Raw genomic sequence first — 19,521 nt, 5'->3', positions numbered from 1 at the left:
AAAGCGCAGCAGGTCAGGCAGCATCCAAGGAACAGGAGCATCGACGTTTCGGGCATAAGCCCTTCTTCAGGAGCCTGCTGGACACACTTTCCTCATTCCTGAAGAAGGGCTTATGCCCGAAACGTCGATGCTCCTGTTCCTTGGATGCTGCCTGACCTGCTGCGCTTTACCAGCAACACATTTTCAGCTCTGATCTCCAGCACCTGCAGTCCTCACTTTCTCCTCCTATACATTCTCACACCCTGCTCCCTATAAAGATTCGATTCCATCTTCCAGTTCTTCCATCTCCATCACAGTGGAGCCTCAGGAATGTCCACCTTTCTCCTCAAACAAGGATTCCCTAGCACTATATTTGACAGGACCCTCAGCCATGTCCCGCCTATCTCCTGGACTTTGGCCCTCACCCCTTCTCTTCCCACCTACAATAGTGATAGGTTCCTTCTTGTCCTCATTTACCATCTAACCAGCATCCACATCCAAAAGATCATTAGCCCCCATTTCTGCCACCGCCAGACACATATTTCCCTCCCTTGTCAGCATTCTGGAAGATTGCTCCCTCTGGGACATCTTGGCTCACTCCTCCTCCACTCCAAATCCACACCCAATGGTAGAAGGTGTAACGCCTGCCCATTTACTTCCTCCCTCCTCACCATGCAAGGTCCCAAACACATCTTCCAGGTGAAGCACTGCTATACCTGCACTTCCCTCAATCTTGTCAACAGTATTCACTGCTCATAATGTGGTCTCCTCGACATCAGGGAATGAAGTGTAGACTGAGTGATCGCTTTACAGAACACCCATGTTCTGTCTGCAAAAGTAACCCTGACCTTCCAGTTACCTGTCACTTTAACACACACCCCTGTTCCCTGGCCAACATCTCTGTCTCAGGCTTGCTGCAGTGCTCCAGTGAAGATCAGCACAAGCTGGGAAAACAACACCTCATTTTCAATGTGGGGACCGCACAAAGTTCAGGATTTAATATTCAGTTCAATAATACAAGGGCCTTAGAATTTTCTTCCATGTCCTTTATCCACCTGCACACCCCAGTTCCTGATTTCAGTACAGCCATCACATTTTCAGCTACTAACAGTCCCCATGCACAGCCTTTGTTTCTCCTCAGATCACCATTATCCATTCCTTTGTCTGCCTAACTGCTGCTCTCTCTCTCTCTGTCTCTCTCTGTTTCTCTCTGTCTCTCTCTCTCTGGACTCCATCGCCATCTATTGCAGCCTCTGTCCCTGCTTCTCCCCTCCCCTCTATCTTCAGCATGCTTTCCACCTTATCTGAGCTATGGTCAGTTCTGGAGAACTGCCACTGGACTAGAAACATCGACTCTGTTTCTCTCTCTACTGATGTTGCCAGACCTGCTAAGTTTCTCCAGAAATTTCTGATTGTTGTTACAAATTTCATTTTAATCAAATCAACTGTTCTCTTGTTGACTTCAATGATAAAAGTTATCATCGTGACACTCACTGATCTCCCTGGTCTGTGCTGTTAGAATGATGCAGCTGAAATAATATTAGAGGATGCAATATTGCTGGGCTGAAAGGTGAAATATTAACCATAGACCCCTCCACACACTTACAGTGAGCATCACTACCTTCAGGAACTGTATCCCAGTGAGAGACAGCACCTTCAGGAACTGTATCCCAGTGAGACAGCACCTTCAGGAACTGAACCCCAGTGAGAGAGAGCACCTTCAGGGACTGTATCCCAGTGAGAGACAGCCCCTTCAGGAACTGTATCCCAGTGAGAGACAGCACCTTCAGGAACTGTATCCCAGTGAGAGTCAGCTCCTTCAGGAACAGTATCCCAGTGAGAGTCAGCACCTTCAGGATCTGTATCCCAGTGTCTAATGAAAGTGTCTTCTATTTGGTGTGTACCACAACCATCTCACCTCCGAAAGTTCTTCACAAACAATTCAGTGCTTTTCGAGTCTTGTCATTTCAGTAATGGAGCCAATTTGCACACAGGAAGCTCCCACACACAGCAACTTGATACTGATTAAACTTGATACTCCTATTGTCACAGTGATCGAGGGATAAACATTGGTGAGAACTCTGAGGGGACATTCTTCCCCTTGCATATATACCATGGGATCTTGTACACCCATCTGAGAGGGTAGGCAGTGTCTCGAGTTAATGATTCACCTGAAAGCCAGAACCTCTGACCCTGCAGTGTCCCTCAGTACGGCACTGCAGTGTTGGTATGGTATCTGTACAAAATACATAAACCCAATAAATTCACAGTGTCTTACAGCACAGAAAAGGCCCTACAGCCCATCAAGTCTGCACTGACATGACTACGTTAATCCCATTTGTCCTATATCTCTGAATGTTATGACATTTGAAGTGCTCAGCCAAATATTTTTTAAAGGTTGGAGTGCTCAGCCTCCACTACCTGCCCAGGCAGTACTTTCCAGATTCCCATCACCCACTGAGTGAATTTTTTTTCCCCAAATCCCCTCTGAATCTCCTGCTCCTTACCCTGAAACTATAAACATCAATTGGGAATGATTTGGGGATTTCTCTCAAACAGTAACTGCTTTCAGATATTATTAGTAATTCCCTCTCTCCTCACCTCTGCAATACCTTCGAGAGGGCATGTTTCCTCTTTACATCTTGGTGAAATTTCAGTGGAACTAGGTCAGTTTGATTGTGGTTCTATTGGAAGTGTGAATTTTTAATGATGTTCCAGTGACACTCTATTTAGCTGTTTCAGTGATAAACTCCTTGCGTTCTATATCTGAAACTTCTCAGCTTATTTCAAATGGCACAGCCTCCTCTGTTAAAGATAGACAAAAAAAATCCCAGTGCACAACCAAGATAAATAGGCCTCTTGAGGGCTTGTTAATATTCACATTAAAACACTTGTTAATGTGGCACCGTGACTGGCACCCACCTAGTTCTGACTGAAACAACCAAATCTCCCAAGGACGTTTAATCCATCGGGATAATCATAAATTAATGTGTCCCTGTTAGTTATTGGACCACATTATACAGCAATTGTTCAAACCATGCACAGCTAGAAATATTCTGTATGCACCCTTGCCCCCCACTGTGGTTTAATTACTGAATTTACAGACCATGCATTATATTATTTCTCTTGTGTTTAAATTAAAGCACAATTACAGTTTAAAAAATGTTACTCTCCAATTTACTGCCCATCATGGCACCATAATGGGTTAATAGGTGCTGTGGCAACAGCCAGACGCACTATCACTGACATCAGATGATGCTACATCAATGGAACTGGGACCCTGGTAAAGGAGGATTGAACGGAGTTGAACCAGGTCCAGTAAACACTGTCAATAGTTAGTAAAGGTTCAGTAGTTTGCACTACTCGAGTTTCCAATCCTTATCTGTCAAATACGCCCAGAACCAGTGCTCTATCTGAGTGTGCAGCCACTCCCAGCTCCGTGCACAGCAGTCAAGGTGTAAACATAGTGCCTTTCAGTTTTGGATGTTAATGCTGTACAAGGACCTTGGAGGTCTGCCCATGAAAAGAAAAAAATTCAAGGGAGTGTTGCACAGAAGCTGGTGTGATATTCACACATGTGGCAGCAGTTTGCAAACGGTTAGTGAGGATCCAAGGGGAAAATAATGGAACACATGCATGCCTCAATCCCTCAAAACATGCTGAAAACATCGCTGGAAGCTGACACATTTGATGAAAGGGACTTTGGGGTAGTGCAGGGGGAGGGGGCAATAGCTGAGGGGTAGAGTGAAAGACTCAGGGGGAGGTGTAGTTTAATGGGTTAATAACTGTCTTGCTAATAGCTCGTATTCCTTGTTGTTAGATCACATGGAACTAGGACCTTAGGACTGGAAGGTTCTAATGTGATCCTGTCTATAAAAACAGTGTAAATAGTTAATAAATGTTCCTTTGTTTCGATTTCCAGTTCTCATCTGTCAGAAATATCCAGAATTCGGTGGTGAGAGTTATTCAGACATAAGGTTCAGCCCTTTCTCGCCAGTGAGTACATGTCTGTGTGACCATTAGACCATACAATAAAGGAACTGAATGAGGCCGTTTGGCCCTATTCAGTCTGCACCACCACTCAATCAACGCTGATATGTTTCTGAAACTTGCTTTGTAAAGCAGAGATTACACCATGCTGACAAACTCTCCTTTATCTCAATAAAAAACCAAAAGAACTACAGGTGCAGTAAATCAGGAACAAAAACATCTCTGAAGAGAAATCAGTTAACATTTTGGGTCGAGTGACCCTTCCTTAGAACTGATGGTAGCTGGAAAATGCAAGTTACATACATTTTTCCAGCAATTTCTGTTTCTGTATCCTTTGTCTTATGTAGCCTCAGGGTTTGGGATTTAGGGAGTGTTGGAAAAATCAGTATTACCTGATAGAGTTTATATCCCTGGTTACCTTTCACTTACAAAACTACAGGTTTTGAAACTAAAGTTTGGTCAGAATTTTGGTTCAGCTCGTTTGGCCCCTAGTACTCTTTCCAGTCTTAGTGGTTCCTGGTTAGGGCACTCTGACAGTAAGTGTGCAGTTCGGTCACTGTATGGTAATAGTGGCATCCGAGAGGGAGCAGAGACCATTTGCTAAGATGTTATTCCAAACTATAGGCTATCATTTGCCTAGACTTAAAAATAGAGGACACTGATTGATCCAGGGGTCGTTTTGATGATGAGAAGTTCTGAGAGGGTCAATGCAGAAAGAATGCTCTTCATGTGTGGAGGAACATAAGCAGATACCATCAGAATGATAACATCACAAAGAGATCCTGTATGGAATGCAAGGGAAAACTGTTTCCCCACAGTAAGTTGAGAGTGCGATGCTCACTACAACAGGGAATAAGTGACGGTAAATTTAAGGGGAGGCTAGGCAAGTGGATGAGAGCAGAAGGAAAGATGGGAGCAAACTCAAGTGCAGCATAAACTCCAGCAAAGATTGGTTGGGCTGAATGGCCTGTTTCTGTGTGACTTAACCCTGTCATCTCATGTAAAATTAAACAGAATGGCTCCTGGAATGAGGTGTTGAGAACCAACTGTATCTTCCATCCATACCCTAACCCTAACACAAACCAAATCTTGCTCACTCACCACCGCTACATCTGGTGCTGTACCCTGGTTCCAAGCTCAGCAATCCCTTGAACTGAACTTGCTTCTCCTGGGGTTCAAATGTGATAATTTCACTCAGCAACCTAACAATGTTCATTCCCAGCTATGTTCCATGTTACATATTAATGATGAATTGTATTGGATTAAGGTGTGTAAGAATGATTACAAGATTTTTTCCATGAGGGTTATGTTGCCTCTTTCTCCTCTGACCGTCTGTTATGATGTGCTGCCATATTGCCAGAGAAATAATATCAGGGCCACTCCCTCTTCATTGTTGCTCTTCAATAGGGTGACAGCTGGTTAGTAGGAGCTCAGAATGTTTCCAGTTGCAATGAATGAGGGAATGCTTTATCCTTGAGGATGAGATCTCTCCAATGGATCTGAAAGATCCCATGGAACCATCTCGAGAAAGAGCCAGTGATCTCTCCCAACATTATGACTAATAACAAGCCTTCAACTAACTTCACTAAAACAGATTTTTTGGTTAATATCACCTTGCTGCACATGGGACAACACATCTATCCTGGGACAGGCTAAGCAAAGATATGCCAGAGAATTCCTAGAGGTCTGGCACTCCAACCACAACGCCATAAACAAACACATAGATGTAGATACCATCTATCAACCCCTCAGAAAACGAACAGGAAATGACATCACCACAAACCCCAGGAATCCCATCCAGGACAAACATATTAATAGAAAGCAGGAGACAACAGCTTCACTTCACTTGGAGGTCGCCACTGATGATGTTACCTAGCCAGGTAATGAAACGTCTGGATATCAAACCTACAGCTCAGTGAGCAAACCTACACCCTAAACATGGGAGCTTCCTGTGCATAAACTGGCTGCCATTTTTGTCATATCAGAACAGCAATGGTATGTCAAAAATGCTTTGGGATGTCTTGAAGTTGTGAAAATTACCAAATAAATTCACAACTCCTCTATCTAGTTGTCTAATATACAATCTACGATCCCGTTTATAGTTAAAATAACACTTACCTTCCATGTAGCCGTGTTTCTGCGAAAGTACGCAAACATTCTTGTAAACCAGTTATAGATTTCATTGAGTGTTAACTGCCTGTCGGGCGCTTCCAAAATTGCCTGCACGAAAGAAAAGACTAATATGACCCAATGGATCAGAGCAGGATGGTGGTAAAGGGAGAGGCAGGTGACAGTTTCACACACACACATACATTTGCAAAAGGTGACTGAATTCCAAATATATTGTGACAAACAGTAAGAACTGATTCAAGTGTTACTGGAGAGATGGGATTGCAGTGATATGGTGGCAGGGGTGTGCAAAGACAGTGTGTCCAGATTGTTATGTTTTCTTAATTGTGGGTTGAAATGAGAAAATAACTATTTTACAAACCAGGGATTGCAAGGATTGCTGCAATAGTTGGACGTCAGTAATTTGATATTTATTGTGAACACTGCTGGTGTAGCTGTGGGTTAAAGCAATGATTGCAGTTGAACTGGAGCGAACGGGTTATATACAAATGAGGCTTTGTTTAGTAGATTAGTAACCTGTTACCAATGACAAATACCTACTGCCTGCCAACCATTGTGTGATTGGCTCTCGGGTAGCTGAATAAGATAGAGAGAAACCCTCAGATCTTCATAAGCTCAGCAGTTCTCTGTTCTCTGCAGTAAAAGTCACATTAAGCCTGACGAAAACCAGCTTATCTTTTGTTCACCAGTTGATGCAAGCAGTGACTTATTATTAAAGTCAGAGAGTTTTTATCAGTGAGTCAGCCACGCTGTGCCTCTTGCAAACTACTGGAGGCACCTGGAAAAGGGAAGACTGAGAAACAGCTTTCTGATCAGCCTGAGAACTGTCCCCACAGATCCTGTCAACAACAACCACTAAGCTGTTTTCCAAATATTTCCTCTATCTTTTCCCTATGTCTGTCTGTGTAAAATGGAGTCTAGGTCATGTTATATGCCAACAGCTTATAATTGTTTATCTGTAGCTAGAATCTATTTCCATGTAGTAACTAGTTATTATAATAAGTACAGAAACTTGGTCCATGTTTTCTATCAACTTGGGTCTAAAAGACAGGGAAATTGGGAAATTCTGTATTTTAAAAAATCTTTAACTTCTGTGAGAACACTGGGAAAAGTGGAGCTTCATTTCCAGTCCATTCCCCCCAGTGAGGGTAAACACGCTGAGTGGACAGTGTTGGAACCTATCACAAAAATCAAAGGACAGAAGTAGCCTATTCGATTCTCCCGACTCATGCCAATGTAAACCCTACACCTAGAGCTGACTACTCCAGTCCCATTTCCCTGCAATTTTCTCTACCTTTTGTCTTTGAAAGGCTGAAGTTGGAACTTGATCATTTGTGGATAAAATGTTCTTTGAATCTCTCTTCTCACACTCACAACACTTTGTCAAACAGAACAAGTTTCTTGCAACAACATGCTGTCTAATTGTTAACTCAAAGATTCCAAAGAAATAATGTCTTGAACTTTCCCTCAGAAAGTTTTGATATCTGAGATCACCCCCATTGCCCCTCCCCCCGAGGACCTGGGGCGTCCCAGGAAATTCAATCCCCACAGCTACAGTCAATGTTGCACATCAAATCTGGCCAATAGCTACCTCAGGAGCCCATGTCTCTTTTATTCCACATTGCAATTGCAATAGCAGTTTTAATACGGAGAAAGTGAGGACTGCAGATGCTGGAGATCAGAGTCGAGATTGTGGTGCTGGGAAAAGCACAGCAGGTCAGGCAGCATCCGAGGAGCAGGAGAGTCAATGTTTCAGGAATCACCAATTCTCTTGCTCCTCGGATGCTGTCTGACCTACTGTGCTTTCCCCAGCGCCACACTCTCGACAGCTGTTTTAATACGTACTGCAAATTGTACATGTATCTAATTCTCACCTTTTTAAAAAGTAAACATAAAAGTAATAACTTGCATGCTTAGACATTTAAATAAATGACATTGGAATACATTGTGCAGTATTGATCTTACTTAAGGAAGGGTATAAATGCCTTGAAAGCTGTTCAGAGAAGGTTTACCCAGACTGATTCCCGGAATGGGAGTGTTGTCTCATGACAAAAGGTTGGGCTTGCATCATTGGAACTGAATAGAGTAAGAAGTGATTTGATTGAAATACAGAAGATCCTGAGGGGTCTTGACCAGGTGAATGTGGAGAGATGGTTCCTCTTGTGCAAGGACCTAGGACAAGGGTCACTGTTCAAAAATCAAAGCTGGTCCACTTAAGACAAAGTTGAGGAGATTTTGTTTTCTCACAGAATCATTGAAGCCCTACAGTGTGGAAGCAGGCTATTTGGCCCATCAAGTCCACACTAACCCTCCAAAGGTTGCTGGGAGAAGGCTGGATTGTGGGGTAATCAGATCAATCCTGATTTTACTACCAGGTGGAACAGACTCAAGGGTGTACTCCTGCTCCCAGTTCGCAGGGTATTCATTTGTACACTTTATACCTTTAAGGATATTTGTTCATTGACTGATTATTAATTAATGGCTCTCACCCTGTGAGATACACAATTCCCAACAGGATTGGCCTTCAAGAAGTGAGTGTGACCAGGACATCAAACCATCTCTCAAATTAGGACATGATCTTGTTAACTCACCTGCCGGATGAGGGAAGCGTATGTAAAAGGAGGTCGAACATCTGCATTCTTATAAAATTCGTGATTCTGAGCAAGTTCTGTAAAAAAAACACACAGATGTGTTAATGTGGAAAGGATGCAGACTGGTATTGTCAGTGTGTAAAGGCAGAGAGGGATAAGTGTTCTGGGACTGTGTTGAAGACAGTTGTTTACAGTGATATGTGAGAATGAAGGCTGTGTTAGATCTGAGTCTTGAGAATGAGGTATTAGAGGGACAATAGAAAAGAATAAGGAATAATCAAGAATAAGAATAATTAACTGGGAAAGCCAACATCAATGGGATAAGAATCAATGTGAACCCAATAAATTGGAATCAAAGACAAAACAGGAACTGAACAATGGTCTGTCTTCAAACAAGAGACAGTTCTGACAGAGTCAAGCTATATTTCCCCAAAGGAGATAGGAAGGGCAAACAAATCCAGAGCTTTTTGAGTGACAGAAGAAAGGGAGATTAAGATGAAGAGGAAATAAAGTAAAAAAAGTAAAAAAAGTAAAAAAACCAACAAGAGAGTATGTGAAGAGACTGGTAGCTAAGCTAAAAAGGAATCCAAAAGCAATCGATTGGCATCTAAATAGTAAACAGGTAATAAAAATTGGAGTTGGGCCTATTAGGAACCATGAAAGTTACTTAAGCATGGAGACAAGGAACGTGGCTAAGGTGTTATATAAATACTTTTGACCTGTCTTTACCAAGGAAGACGCTGCATGGGTCAGAAAGTAAAGATGTTATAAAGAGCTGGCATTGAGGTGGCACTATGTATTAAAATGTTGATAAGACATTCAGACCACATAAGACGCATCCAGTGACACTGAGTGAGAGTGGAAATTGCAGAGGCACTGGCAATGATTTCCAGTATTCCTTAGATCCAGAAGAGGTGACAAAGGACTGGATATTTTCGAATGTCGCACTCTTGATCAAAAAGTTCCAGCAACTACAAACTAGGCAGCTTAGTCTCATCAGTGGTGAAACATTTAGACACAATAATTCAGAATAAAATTAATTGTCACTTGGGTAAACATGCAGTAATTAGGTGAATCCAGCTTGGATTTGTTAAGGGCAAACTATGTTTAACTAATTTGGATTTTGTTTGACATGGAACAGAAAGGGTTGATGGCAGTAACACTGTTGATGTGGGGTACATAGATTTTCCAAAGGTGTTTGGTACAGTGCCACACAACAGCCTTGTGAGAGAGGTTATCGCTCATGGAATAGAATAGGCAGTAATAGTATGGATCAGCTGAGCGAGAGAAAACAGAGAGTTATGTTAATGCATGTGTTTCTGGAAGAAGTTTGGAGTGTGGCACTCTCTAGGTGGGTGGGGATGGGGGTGGAGGTGAGGCTGCCATGTATGAATTCCTCCTCCTTCCTGATTTATGTTAATGACCCAGTCCTCGGGGTACAGGGCACGACTGCAAATTTTATTTTCTGAAAATAAAAATCTTTGAAGCATTATTAACTGTGGGGAGGGCAGTGTAGAACATAAAAAGGAGACAGGCAGGTTGGTGGAGTGGGTGGACAAGTGGCAGTTAAGATTTAACACACATAAGTGTGAAGTGATTAATTTTTGAGGGAAGAGCATGGAGAGACAATCAAAACTAAAGGGTACAGTTCTGAATGTGGTGCAGGAATGGAGGGACCTAGGTGTATATGTGCAGGACGGAGTGAGATTACTGTTGGCGAAGCATACAATATCTGAGCTTTTAAACAGACATGGAGTAAAAGAGAAAGGAGTTTACATTAAACTTGTATAAAACACTAGAGTATGAAGACCAATTCCATTGCCATACTTTGGGAAAGCTATAAGACAGCTCAACGAGAAAGCTTAATGAGAATGGGCTCAGAGATCGGGAAGCTCAGTTTTGGAGCCATACTGATGAATTTGAAGCTGTTCTCCTGGAAAGAGAGAAGGCTGAGAGGAAATTTGATCAAGGTGTTCAAAATTGTGAGGGGATAGGGAGTGAAACTGTCCTCACTAGTAGAAGGATCAAGATCAAGAGGATTTAAGGTGATTAGTTGAAGAACCAATGTGACATAAGTATAACAAGTGATTGGGATATGGAATGTGCTGTTGGTTCAATTGGAGCATACAAGGGGGGATTAGACACTTACTGGAAAGAAACAATGTGCTAATATATACCCTGTCCAGAAGACAAGGGAGTGGCATCTGATGAACTATTTCTTCAAATAACACTCAAACAACATTGAAATCAAGTCTGGGCTTTTAAAATCTTTGCTTGAATCATGAAACAAATGTAGTTACACTGCTATTACTTGTCAAAGGTGTTCCACACCTCCCCTTAACCCAATGCGTTTTTGCATGGATCTGGTTATAGGCAGCTGGGAAAACAAATTGTCTCTCTGATAAATGTCATCTTTGCAATAATTATCCTCCAGTTACGATAATGTGACTAATGGAGCTAATTCTGGAGCAACGTGATTCACTACCTTCAGAACACAGATACGGATTACCTCAGTGCAAAGGGAACTGTGTGGAGTGGGGACAAGGGGGTGATGGGATATGGCTCTATTTCAGTACAGTTTGTTAAAAAATATTTATTTGTGGGATGAGGGCAAATCAAGAGCTAGCAAGGCTGGCCATTCCTATTACTAATTAGCCCCTGAGAAAGTGGTGATATGCTGGTTTCTCAATTACAACAAAGAGCCACACTGGGCCATTTCAGAGGAAAGTTCAGAATCAATCCCATTGCAGTGGGCCTGGAATTATATATAAGTCAGACAGGATAAGGATGGCAGATTTCCTGCCCTAAAGAGCGTTAGCAAACGAGATGGGGCTTTTACCACAATCCAATCATTTCTCAGCTATTTTTACTCTTACCAACTTTTTATTGCAGATTTATTGAAGTGATTGAATTTAAGCTTGACTGTTCTCCTGAAAGAATTTAAACACACGTTGTGACTCACTGATGCAGGTCTGTGATTACTCACTCAGTAATATTACTTTGCTATTGCACCCTGATGTTGAGATGTTAGTCTAACAATGAACCATATTTTTAAAATAAACAAAAAATGTTTGTCAGACACACCTTCAGTAAAGGATTGTTTTTCAGTATGATGCTCACTATTTTATCCTAATTCTCAATGTCTTCTACTCAGACATGGCTTCCACCTCAATAGTTCAGTCCCTATGGAGGTGAGCATTAAATGGAGCCACTGAGCTCAGCTTGGCCTCTCAATAGGAATCACTCACTGGGACACACACAGACACACAGACACACTCGCACACAGACACACACACACACAGACACACTCACAAACACACACAGACACACTCACAAACACACACACTCTCTCTCTCACACACACAGACACTCACACAAGTCACACACACACACACACATACAGACACACTCGCACACAGACACACAGACACACTCACAAACACACACACAGACACACTCATAAACACACACACTCTCTCTCTCACACACACAAGTCACACACACACACTGACACACAGACACTCACACAAGTCACACACACACATGTGAATTTTGGTCCCACCTGAAATCCAGGAAGACAAATTTTTTGCAGAGAGTCTGTCACATTCTGGATTTTAGAATTTACCAAAGGAAAGAAAAGCCTCTTACCTGAAGATAATGGCATGCAGTATTTATCCGAATGCCTCCTCCGAATTGCACCCATATTATGTAAACTTGCCGAGCTGATGACTGAGGGGGCCTGTCTCACAGGGGTGATTGGTGTAGCGGCTGAAGTTGGTGTGTGAGGTAAACTTTCTGGGAAAATGTCCGAAGAGCTCTTGGAAAGCGTAACATTCGACACCAGGTTCAGCTAAAAGCAAACAAGGGATCAGCAGGATGGGCATTCCATAGGATAATGGTGGTGGGGGAGGAACAGAAAATACAAAACACAGACATCTTTGATAAATGATTGGCACTTTCACCCCTTCTGCAGCCTGAATTAGAGATCCAGAAGATCTCCACGAGTTGGAACAAACAAAGTAGATCCATTGAAGGTCCCGTTAACAGATGCGGATCTTGAAAGCTTCCCATTTCAGCCCCATGGGGAGGATAAACTCCACAGTATTTTATATTGACTCACAGCAGCTGCTGGAGGGGAGTTCACCCACATCTTCCAATTTGACAAAACTAAATAGTCTCATGAAGCTAATTCACTGCTTTGTTTTGGTTCCCTGATTGCAGAATGGTTCATTACATACCTCAACCTTTTTGTAAAGAGGTCAATGGAAGGACATTGAGAAATTCTTTTGAGACATTTCTCGAAAGTCACATGGCTTTATGGAACACAAAGGGCTGAGCCCATGGCTATCAGGAGTTCTGTTTTATTTGAACATTGTTTGATGTTTACTTGGGCTACAGCTTGTTGATCATTGGAGACACCATAAGACCATAAGACCAGAAGATATAGGAGCAGAATGAGGTCATTCAATCCATTGAGTCTGCTGGTGGATCATGGTTGATATGCTTCTGAACCTCATTCTCCTGCCTTCTTCCCTTAACCCTCACTAATCAAGAACCTATCTATGTCTGTCCTAAAGTCACTCAAAAACCTGGCCTTTGTAGCCTTCTGCAAAAATGAGTTCTACAGATTCATCATCCTCTGGCTGAACAGATTTAGAACATAGAACAATACAGTGCAGAACAGGCCCTTCGGCCCTCGATGTTCTGCCAACCTGTGAACTATTCTCAGCTTGTCCCCCTACACTATCCCAAAATAATCCATGTGCTTATCAAAGGATTGTTTAAATCTCCCTAATGTGGCTGAGTTAACTACATTAACAGGCAGGGCATTCCACGCCCTTACCACTCTCTGAGTAAAGAACCTGCCTCTGACATCTGTCTTAAATCTATCACCCCTCAATTTGCAGCTATGCTCCCTTGTACAAGTTGACGTCATCATCCTAGGAAAAAGACTTTCACTGTCTCCCCTATCTAGTCCTCTGATCATCTTGTATGTCTCCATCAAATCCCCTCTTAGCCTTCTTCTTTCCAATGAGAACAGTCTCAAGTCTCTCAGCCTTTCCTCATAAGACCTTCCCTCCAGACCAGGCAACATCCTGGTAGATCTCCTCTGCACCTTTTCCAATGCTTCCACAGCCTTCCCAAAATATGGGGACCAGAACTGTACACAATATTCCAAGTGTGGTTGCACCAGCGTTTTGTATAGTTGCAGCATGATATTGTAGTTCCGGAACTCAATCCCTTTATCAATGAAACCTAACACACCATATGCCTTCTTAACAGCACTATCCACCTGGGTGGCAACTTTCGGGGATCTATGTACATGGACTCCAAGATCCCTCTGCACATCCACACTACCAAGAATCTTTCCATTGACCTAGTACTCTGCCTTCCTGTTATTCTTCCCAAAGTGCACCTCACATTTAGCTGCATTGAACTCCATTTGCCACCTCTCAGCCCAATTCTGCAGTTTATCCAAGCCCCCCTGCATCCTGTAACATTCTTCCAAACTGTCCACTACTCCACCGACTATAGTGTCATCTGCAAATTTACTAACCCGTCCACCTATGCCTGCGTCTAAGTCATTTATAAAAATGACAAACAGCAGTGGCCCCAAAACAGATCTCTGTCGCACACCACTAGTAACTGGACTCCAGGCTGAATATTTTCCATCAACCACCACTCACTGCCTTCTTTCAGAAAGCCAGTTTCTAATCCAAACTGCTAAATCACCCTCAATCCCATGCCTCTGCATTTTCTCCAACAACTTACCATGTGGAACCTTATCAAAGAACTTACTGAAGCCCATGTACACCATGTCAACTGCCCTACCCTCATCCACATGCTTGGTCACCTGCTCAAAAAACGCAATGAGGTTTGTGAGACATGACCTGCCCTTGACAAAACCATGTTGACTATCTGAAATCAAATTGTTGCTTGCTAGATGATTATAAATCTTATCTCTTATAATCCTTTCCAAAACCTTTCCTACAACAGAAGTAAGGCTCACTGGTCTATAATTACCTGGGTCATCTCTACTGCCCTTCTTGAACAAGGGCACAACATTTGCAATCCTCCAGTCCTCTGGTACTAAACCTGTAGACAATGATGACTCATCTCAGTACCACCTAGTTCAGCCTCTGCCTTTCTGAGCAAAGCATAATGCCATCTATCAACCCCTCAGAAAATGAACAGGAAATGACATCACCACAAACCCCAGGAACCCCATCCAGGAGAAACATATAAATAGAAAGCAGGAGACAACAGCTTCGCTTCACTTGGAAGTCGCCACTGATGATGTTACCTAGCCAGGTAACGAAATGTCTGGATATCAAATCTACAGCTCAGCGAGCAAACCTACACCCTAGATATCTACCTGTGTTCAGGCAAGTGTACCAGGTACAAACTGAAAGACATCCTGAACATTTGGTACCTTCTCCTTTATCTTTTCAAGAACTAACAATTAGCAGTCAAAGAGTCTTTTTTATTAATTAACCTCACCAGAGAAAGTCCTTTTTTATTTTAAATTGATGTGCATGGGTGTGTTATTTAGAAGGGCAAATATGTATACTATTCAATTGCAAAGTGGTTCATTAGTTTTGTATCTTTGCTGAAAAAGTCTTATTTTCACAATAAAACAACAACTTTGACATTTATTTAAAAAGTCTACTTTTTTAAAAGAAAGCTCTAATTGAATGTGGATGAAGTGTGTATCCATATCGGTAACTGGGTAAAATAAATTGTAGGAGAAAGTGAGGACTGCAGATGCTGGAGATCAGAGCTGAAAATGTGTTGCTGGAACAGGAGAATCGACGTTTCAGGCATGAGCCCTTCTTCAGGAATCCTGAAGAAGGGCTCATGCCCGAAACGTCGATTCTCCTGCTCCTTGGATGCTGCCTGACCTGCTGCGCTTTTCCAGCAACACTTTTTCAGCTAAAATACATTGTAATCAATGATGTGATGGGACAGGAGTGTGACAGTGTACTCTTTGACCTCAGTCATAACACAGTGTTGGAGGTTTGTCTTGGATAAAGATACAAAAATAGTTGGCAAAGTATGTTGTAAGAAGACAGATTGGTATGACAGGTCAGCGCAACATTAGGAATAGGAAAGGTGAGGTCACCCTGTTAGGAGTCTTTTACAGGCCTCCTAATAGTCCTAGAATCATTGAAGAAAGGATAGGGAAGGTGATCATAACACAGTGTTGGAGGTTTGTCTTGGATAAAGACACAAAAATAGTTGGCAAAGTATGTTGTAAGAAGACAGATTGGTATGACAGGTCAGCGCAACATCGAGGGCCAAAGGGCCTGTACTGCGCTGTAATGTTCTATGTTCTATAATTAAACATCAAAATTGTAGATGTTACAGACAGATTAAGTCAGTGAATAAAAGTCTGTCAGATGGAGTATGATGTGGGAAAAAACATTGTTCATTTTGGCAGCAACAATAAGGAAGCAGGTGAATGAGCCCAGAATTCCGAGGTGCAGAGGGATCTAGGTGTTTTACTGCTTAGCTCGCAAATTAGTCTGCAAGTTCAGAACATAATCAAAGGGTTAATGGAATGCTGCCCTTTATTATGAGGGGAATTGAACATAAAACTGAGGATGTTATGCTTCAGTTAAACAGATCGTTGGTGGGACCACATCTCAAATACTGTATGAAGGTTTTGGTCTCCTTATTGAAAGAAGGAGGTAGATGTATTGGAGGTGGTTTAGACAAGGTTTACTGGATTGATTCCTGGACTGAATGCCAAACTATTTTAATGGAGTTTACTATTACAACTCTATCATTTAGAAATTGCCTACATCATACAGAAAGACCACACAATTATTTGAGATTTGTCTAGAATTTAATTTTTCTTTAATTAATCAGAGTACTAAAGATGTCGTTGAGCATAACTGTGTTAGTTATATGTAAATATTGAATTTATCTTAATTATTAGAAACATTTTGTTTCAGCTACACTTTCTAATGAAAACCATTTAAAACAGTTCATTCCTCCAAACATGGGAGTGCTTTGAAGATGCCTCATTATGAATGGTCCATTTCCAGGATTCATGTTTAAAGGATTGTCAACAATGGTTCACTGGGGAAAAAAGGAAAAAAATACCGGGGCTGTTCACTTTTAAATGAGTCACTACAGACATTGTGACATGTTTTTCAAGACACTTCTCAGATATCTATATGGCTTAACTTAATTGTTTGGATTTGTTTATTGGAAATCCCACGCCTGGGTTTATGGCTGTTAGGAGGTACATTTTGCTTGGATATTATTTCATATTTAGTTGTGTACACCCTACTGTGAAGGAAAGGCTACCCAGTTTATTCTTGCCTTTTCTAAGGAAATCCTTTCAGAATCCAGTGTGAGACCTTCAAAACAGATGTAGCTATTCTCCTGAAAGGCTTTCAAATTCTTAATGATTGTTGAGTTAACTACATTTGGAAAGGATCCAGCATTTAAATTCATTTTGTGACCAATGAAGTGATAGGACTGGAGAGCAATTATACATCTCCAACTTCAGTCTTAGCAATGTACATTCATAAACGATCACTTTATTTTCCCTTCCTCTTGTGAACGTATTCAGTTTGTATGATACAATCCCACTGATGGTGGCTAACCACTAGCAGCTCATCTCTCAGAGAATATTAGTGACTTGGAAACATGGGAGGGTGAAAACATGAAAACATAGAATATAGAACAGCACAGAAACAAGCCCTTCAGCCCATCATGTCTAGAGAACATAGAACGTTACAGCGCAGTATAGGCCCTCAATATTGCACTGACCTGTGGAACCAATCTATCCAACACTATTCCATTTTCATCCATATGTTTATCCAATGGTCATTTAAATGCCCTTAAAGTTGGTGAGTCTACTAGTGTTGCAGGCAGTGCGTTCCACCCCCCTACTACTCTCTGAGTAAAGCAACTACCTTTGACATCTGTCCTATATCTATCACCACTCATTTTAAAGTTATGTCCCCTTGTGCTAGCCGTCACCATCCAAGGAAAAAGGCTCTCACTGTGCACCCTGTTTAACCTTCTGATTATCATATATGTCTCAATCAAGTCACCTCACAACCTTCTTCTTTCTAACGAAAACAGCCTTGCATCTCTCAGCCTTTCCTCACAAGACCTTCCCTCCATACCTAATAAATCTCCTCTGCACCATGATTACATTCTAAACTAATCCCACCTGCCTGCCTATGGTCCATATCCCTCTTTCCCTTGCCTGTCCACATGTCCGTCTAAATGCCTTTTAAATGTTGCTGTCATACCTGCTTCTACCACCTCCCCTGGCAGTAGGTTCCAGAGACCAACTACTCTCTACGTAAAAACACGCCTCTCACATCTCCTTTAAACTTTTCCCCTCTCACCTTAAACCTGTGTCCCCTAGTGTTCAACATTTCCACCCTGGGAAAAAGACTCCGACTATTCACTCTGTCCACCACTCTATAATTTTCTATACTTCTATCAGATTGCCCCTCAGCCTCCAACATTCTCGCGAAAACAATCCAAGTTTGTCCCTCTCCGAATAGCTGATACACTCCAATCCAGGCAGCATCCCAATAAACCCGTTTTGCACCATCTCCAAAGCCTCCACATCCTTCCTATAGTGTGGGCACTAGACTGCACACAATACTCCAAATGTGGCCTAATTAAAGTCTCATACAGCTGCAAAATGATTTGCCAACTTTTACAGTCAATGTTCTGACCAATAAAAGCACTATGCTCTATGCCTTCTTTAACATGTCATCCACTTGTGTTGCCATTTTCAGGGAGCTTGCACCCCGTGATCCCTCTGTACATCGATGCTCCTAAGCGTCCAACCATTTACTATACACTTTCCTTCCAGCAACAGTGAAGACATGGTGATATATTTCCAAGTCAGGATGGTGAGTGACTTGGAGGGGAACTTGCAGGAAGTGGTGTTTCCATGTATTTGCTGCACGTGTCCTTCTAGATGGAAGTGGCTCTGTGTTTGGAAGGTGCTGTTTCAGGAGTCTTGGTGTATTTCTGCAGTACATCTTGTAGATAGTACAATCTTGTAGATTACTGCTCCTGAGCATTCGTGGTGGAGGGTGTGGATGTTTAATGTGAAAGGTGAGGTGACAGTCAAGCAGGGGCTGCTTTGACATGGATGGCATTGAGCTCCTTAACTTCGGTAGGCAGCTCAAGAGTGTTCTGTCACACTCCTGACTTGTGCTTTGTAGAAAGAGCCTGTCCCAGATGGAATACCACAGTAAAGAATTTGAATGATCACCACCATATTGAGGGGCAACAAAGAATGGGCAATAATTGTTGACCTTGCCAATGACATCCACGTCTCAAACATGAATGTAAAAAAATTGGTAGTTTAGTGAAATACCAGCAATCTACCACAAGATGTCAGCAATGCTCTAGGAAATATTCCTTATGAGCCGTTAAAGGCGCTAGCGACATCTAGAGCAGAGTGACAATATTGCACTGTCATTCAAAACCCTGCCCCTCACCCATACAATCATTCTCTGTGTGAGAACCTGGAGAGGAACCGTCAACAATCCACTCCTCACCAGAGCCCTGCTCACCATGGTGCACCAAGAAAACATCCAGATTCAACTTCACTGAAAGGCTAGAAATACTTCGATTGTAAATTGGCAAAAAGCTCAGATTGTTAAGGAGTCAGACAATTATTGGGTGTGGACAGTCTGAAAAGAAGAACAGGCTACCTCAAAGTATCACTTTATATTCGGCACCATTAACATAATTGGGCTGATCTATCTGTACAGTCACCATAGTCCCAGAGGAACCTAAGGCTGCGCTCTTACCGGGGAGAGAGAGGGAGAAAGGGGGG

The 19,521-nt window shown here is 42.2% G+C and overlaps 1 protein-coding gene across 3 annotated transcripts in view; it reads right to left on the bottom strand.

Annotated features, from left to right (window-relative positions):
* The window catches only part of foxp4 (forkhead box P4), a 296,712-nt gene that overhangs the window by 33,648 nt on the left and 243,543 nt on the right, over positions 1-19,521 (bottom strand). For all 3 annotated transcript variants that reach the window (XM_043716312.1, XM_043716313.1, XM_043716314.1), the window contains 3 exons: positions 12,339-12,540; positions 8,691-8,767; positions 6,088-6,189 (listed from right to left, as the gene is read on the bottom strand). In XM_043716312.1, coding sequence (XP_043572247.1) covers positions 6,088-6,189; positions 8,691-8,767; positions 12,339-12,540 — 381 coding nt within the window. The remainder of the gene's footprint in view (positions 1-6,087; positions 6,190-8,690; positions 8,768-12,338; positions 12,541-19,521) is intronic.

This window comes from Chiloscyllium plagiosum, chromosome 26 (genome assembly GCF_004010195.1).
Source record: "Chiloscyllium plagiosum isolate BGI_BamShark_2017 chromosome 26, ASM401019v2, whole genome shotgun sequence".
NCBI lineage: Eukaryota > Metazoa > Chordata > Chondrichthyes > Orectolobiformes > Hemiscylliidae > Chiloscyllium > Chiloscyllium plagiosum.
This window is presented reverse-complemented; position numbering and strand designations above follow the sequence as displayed.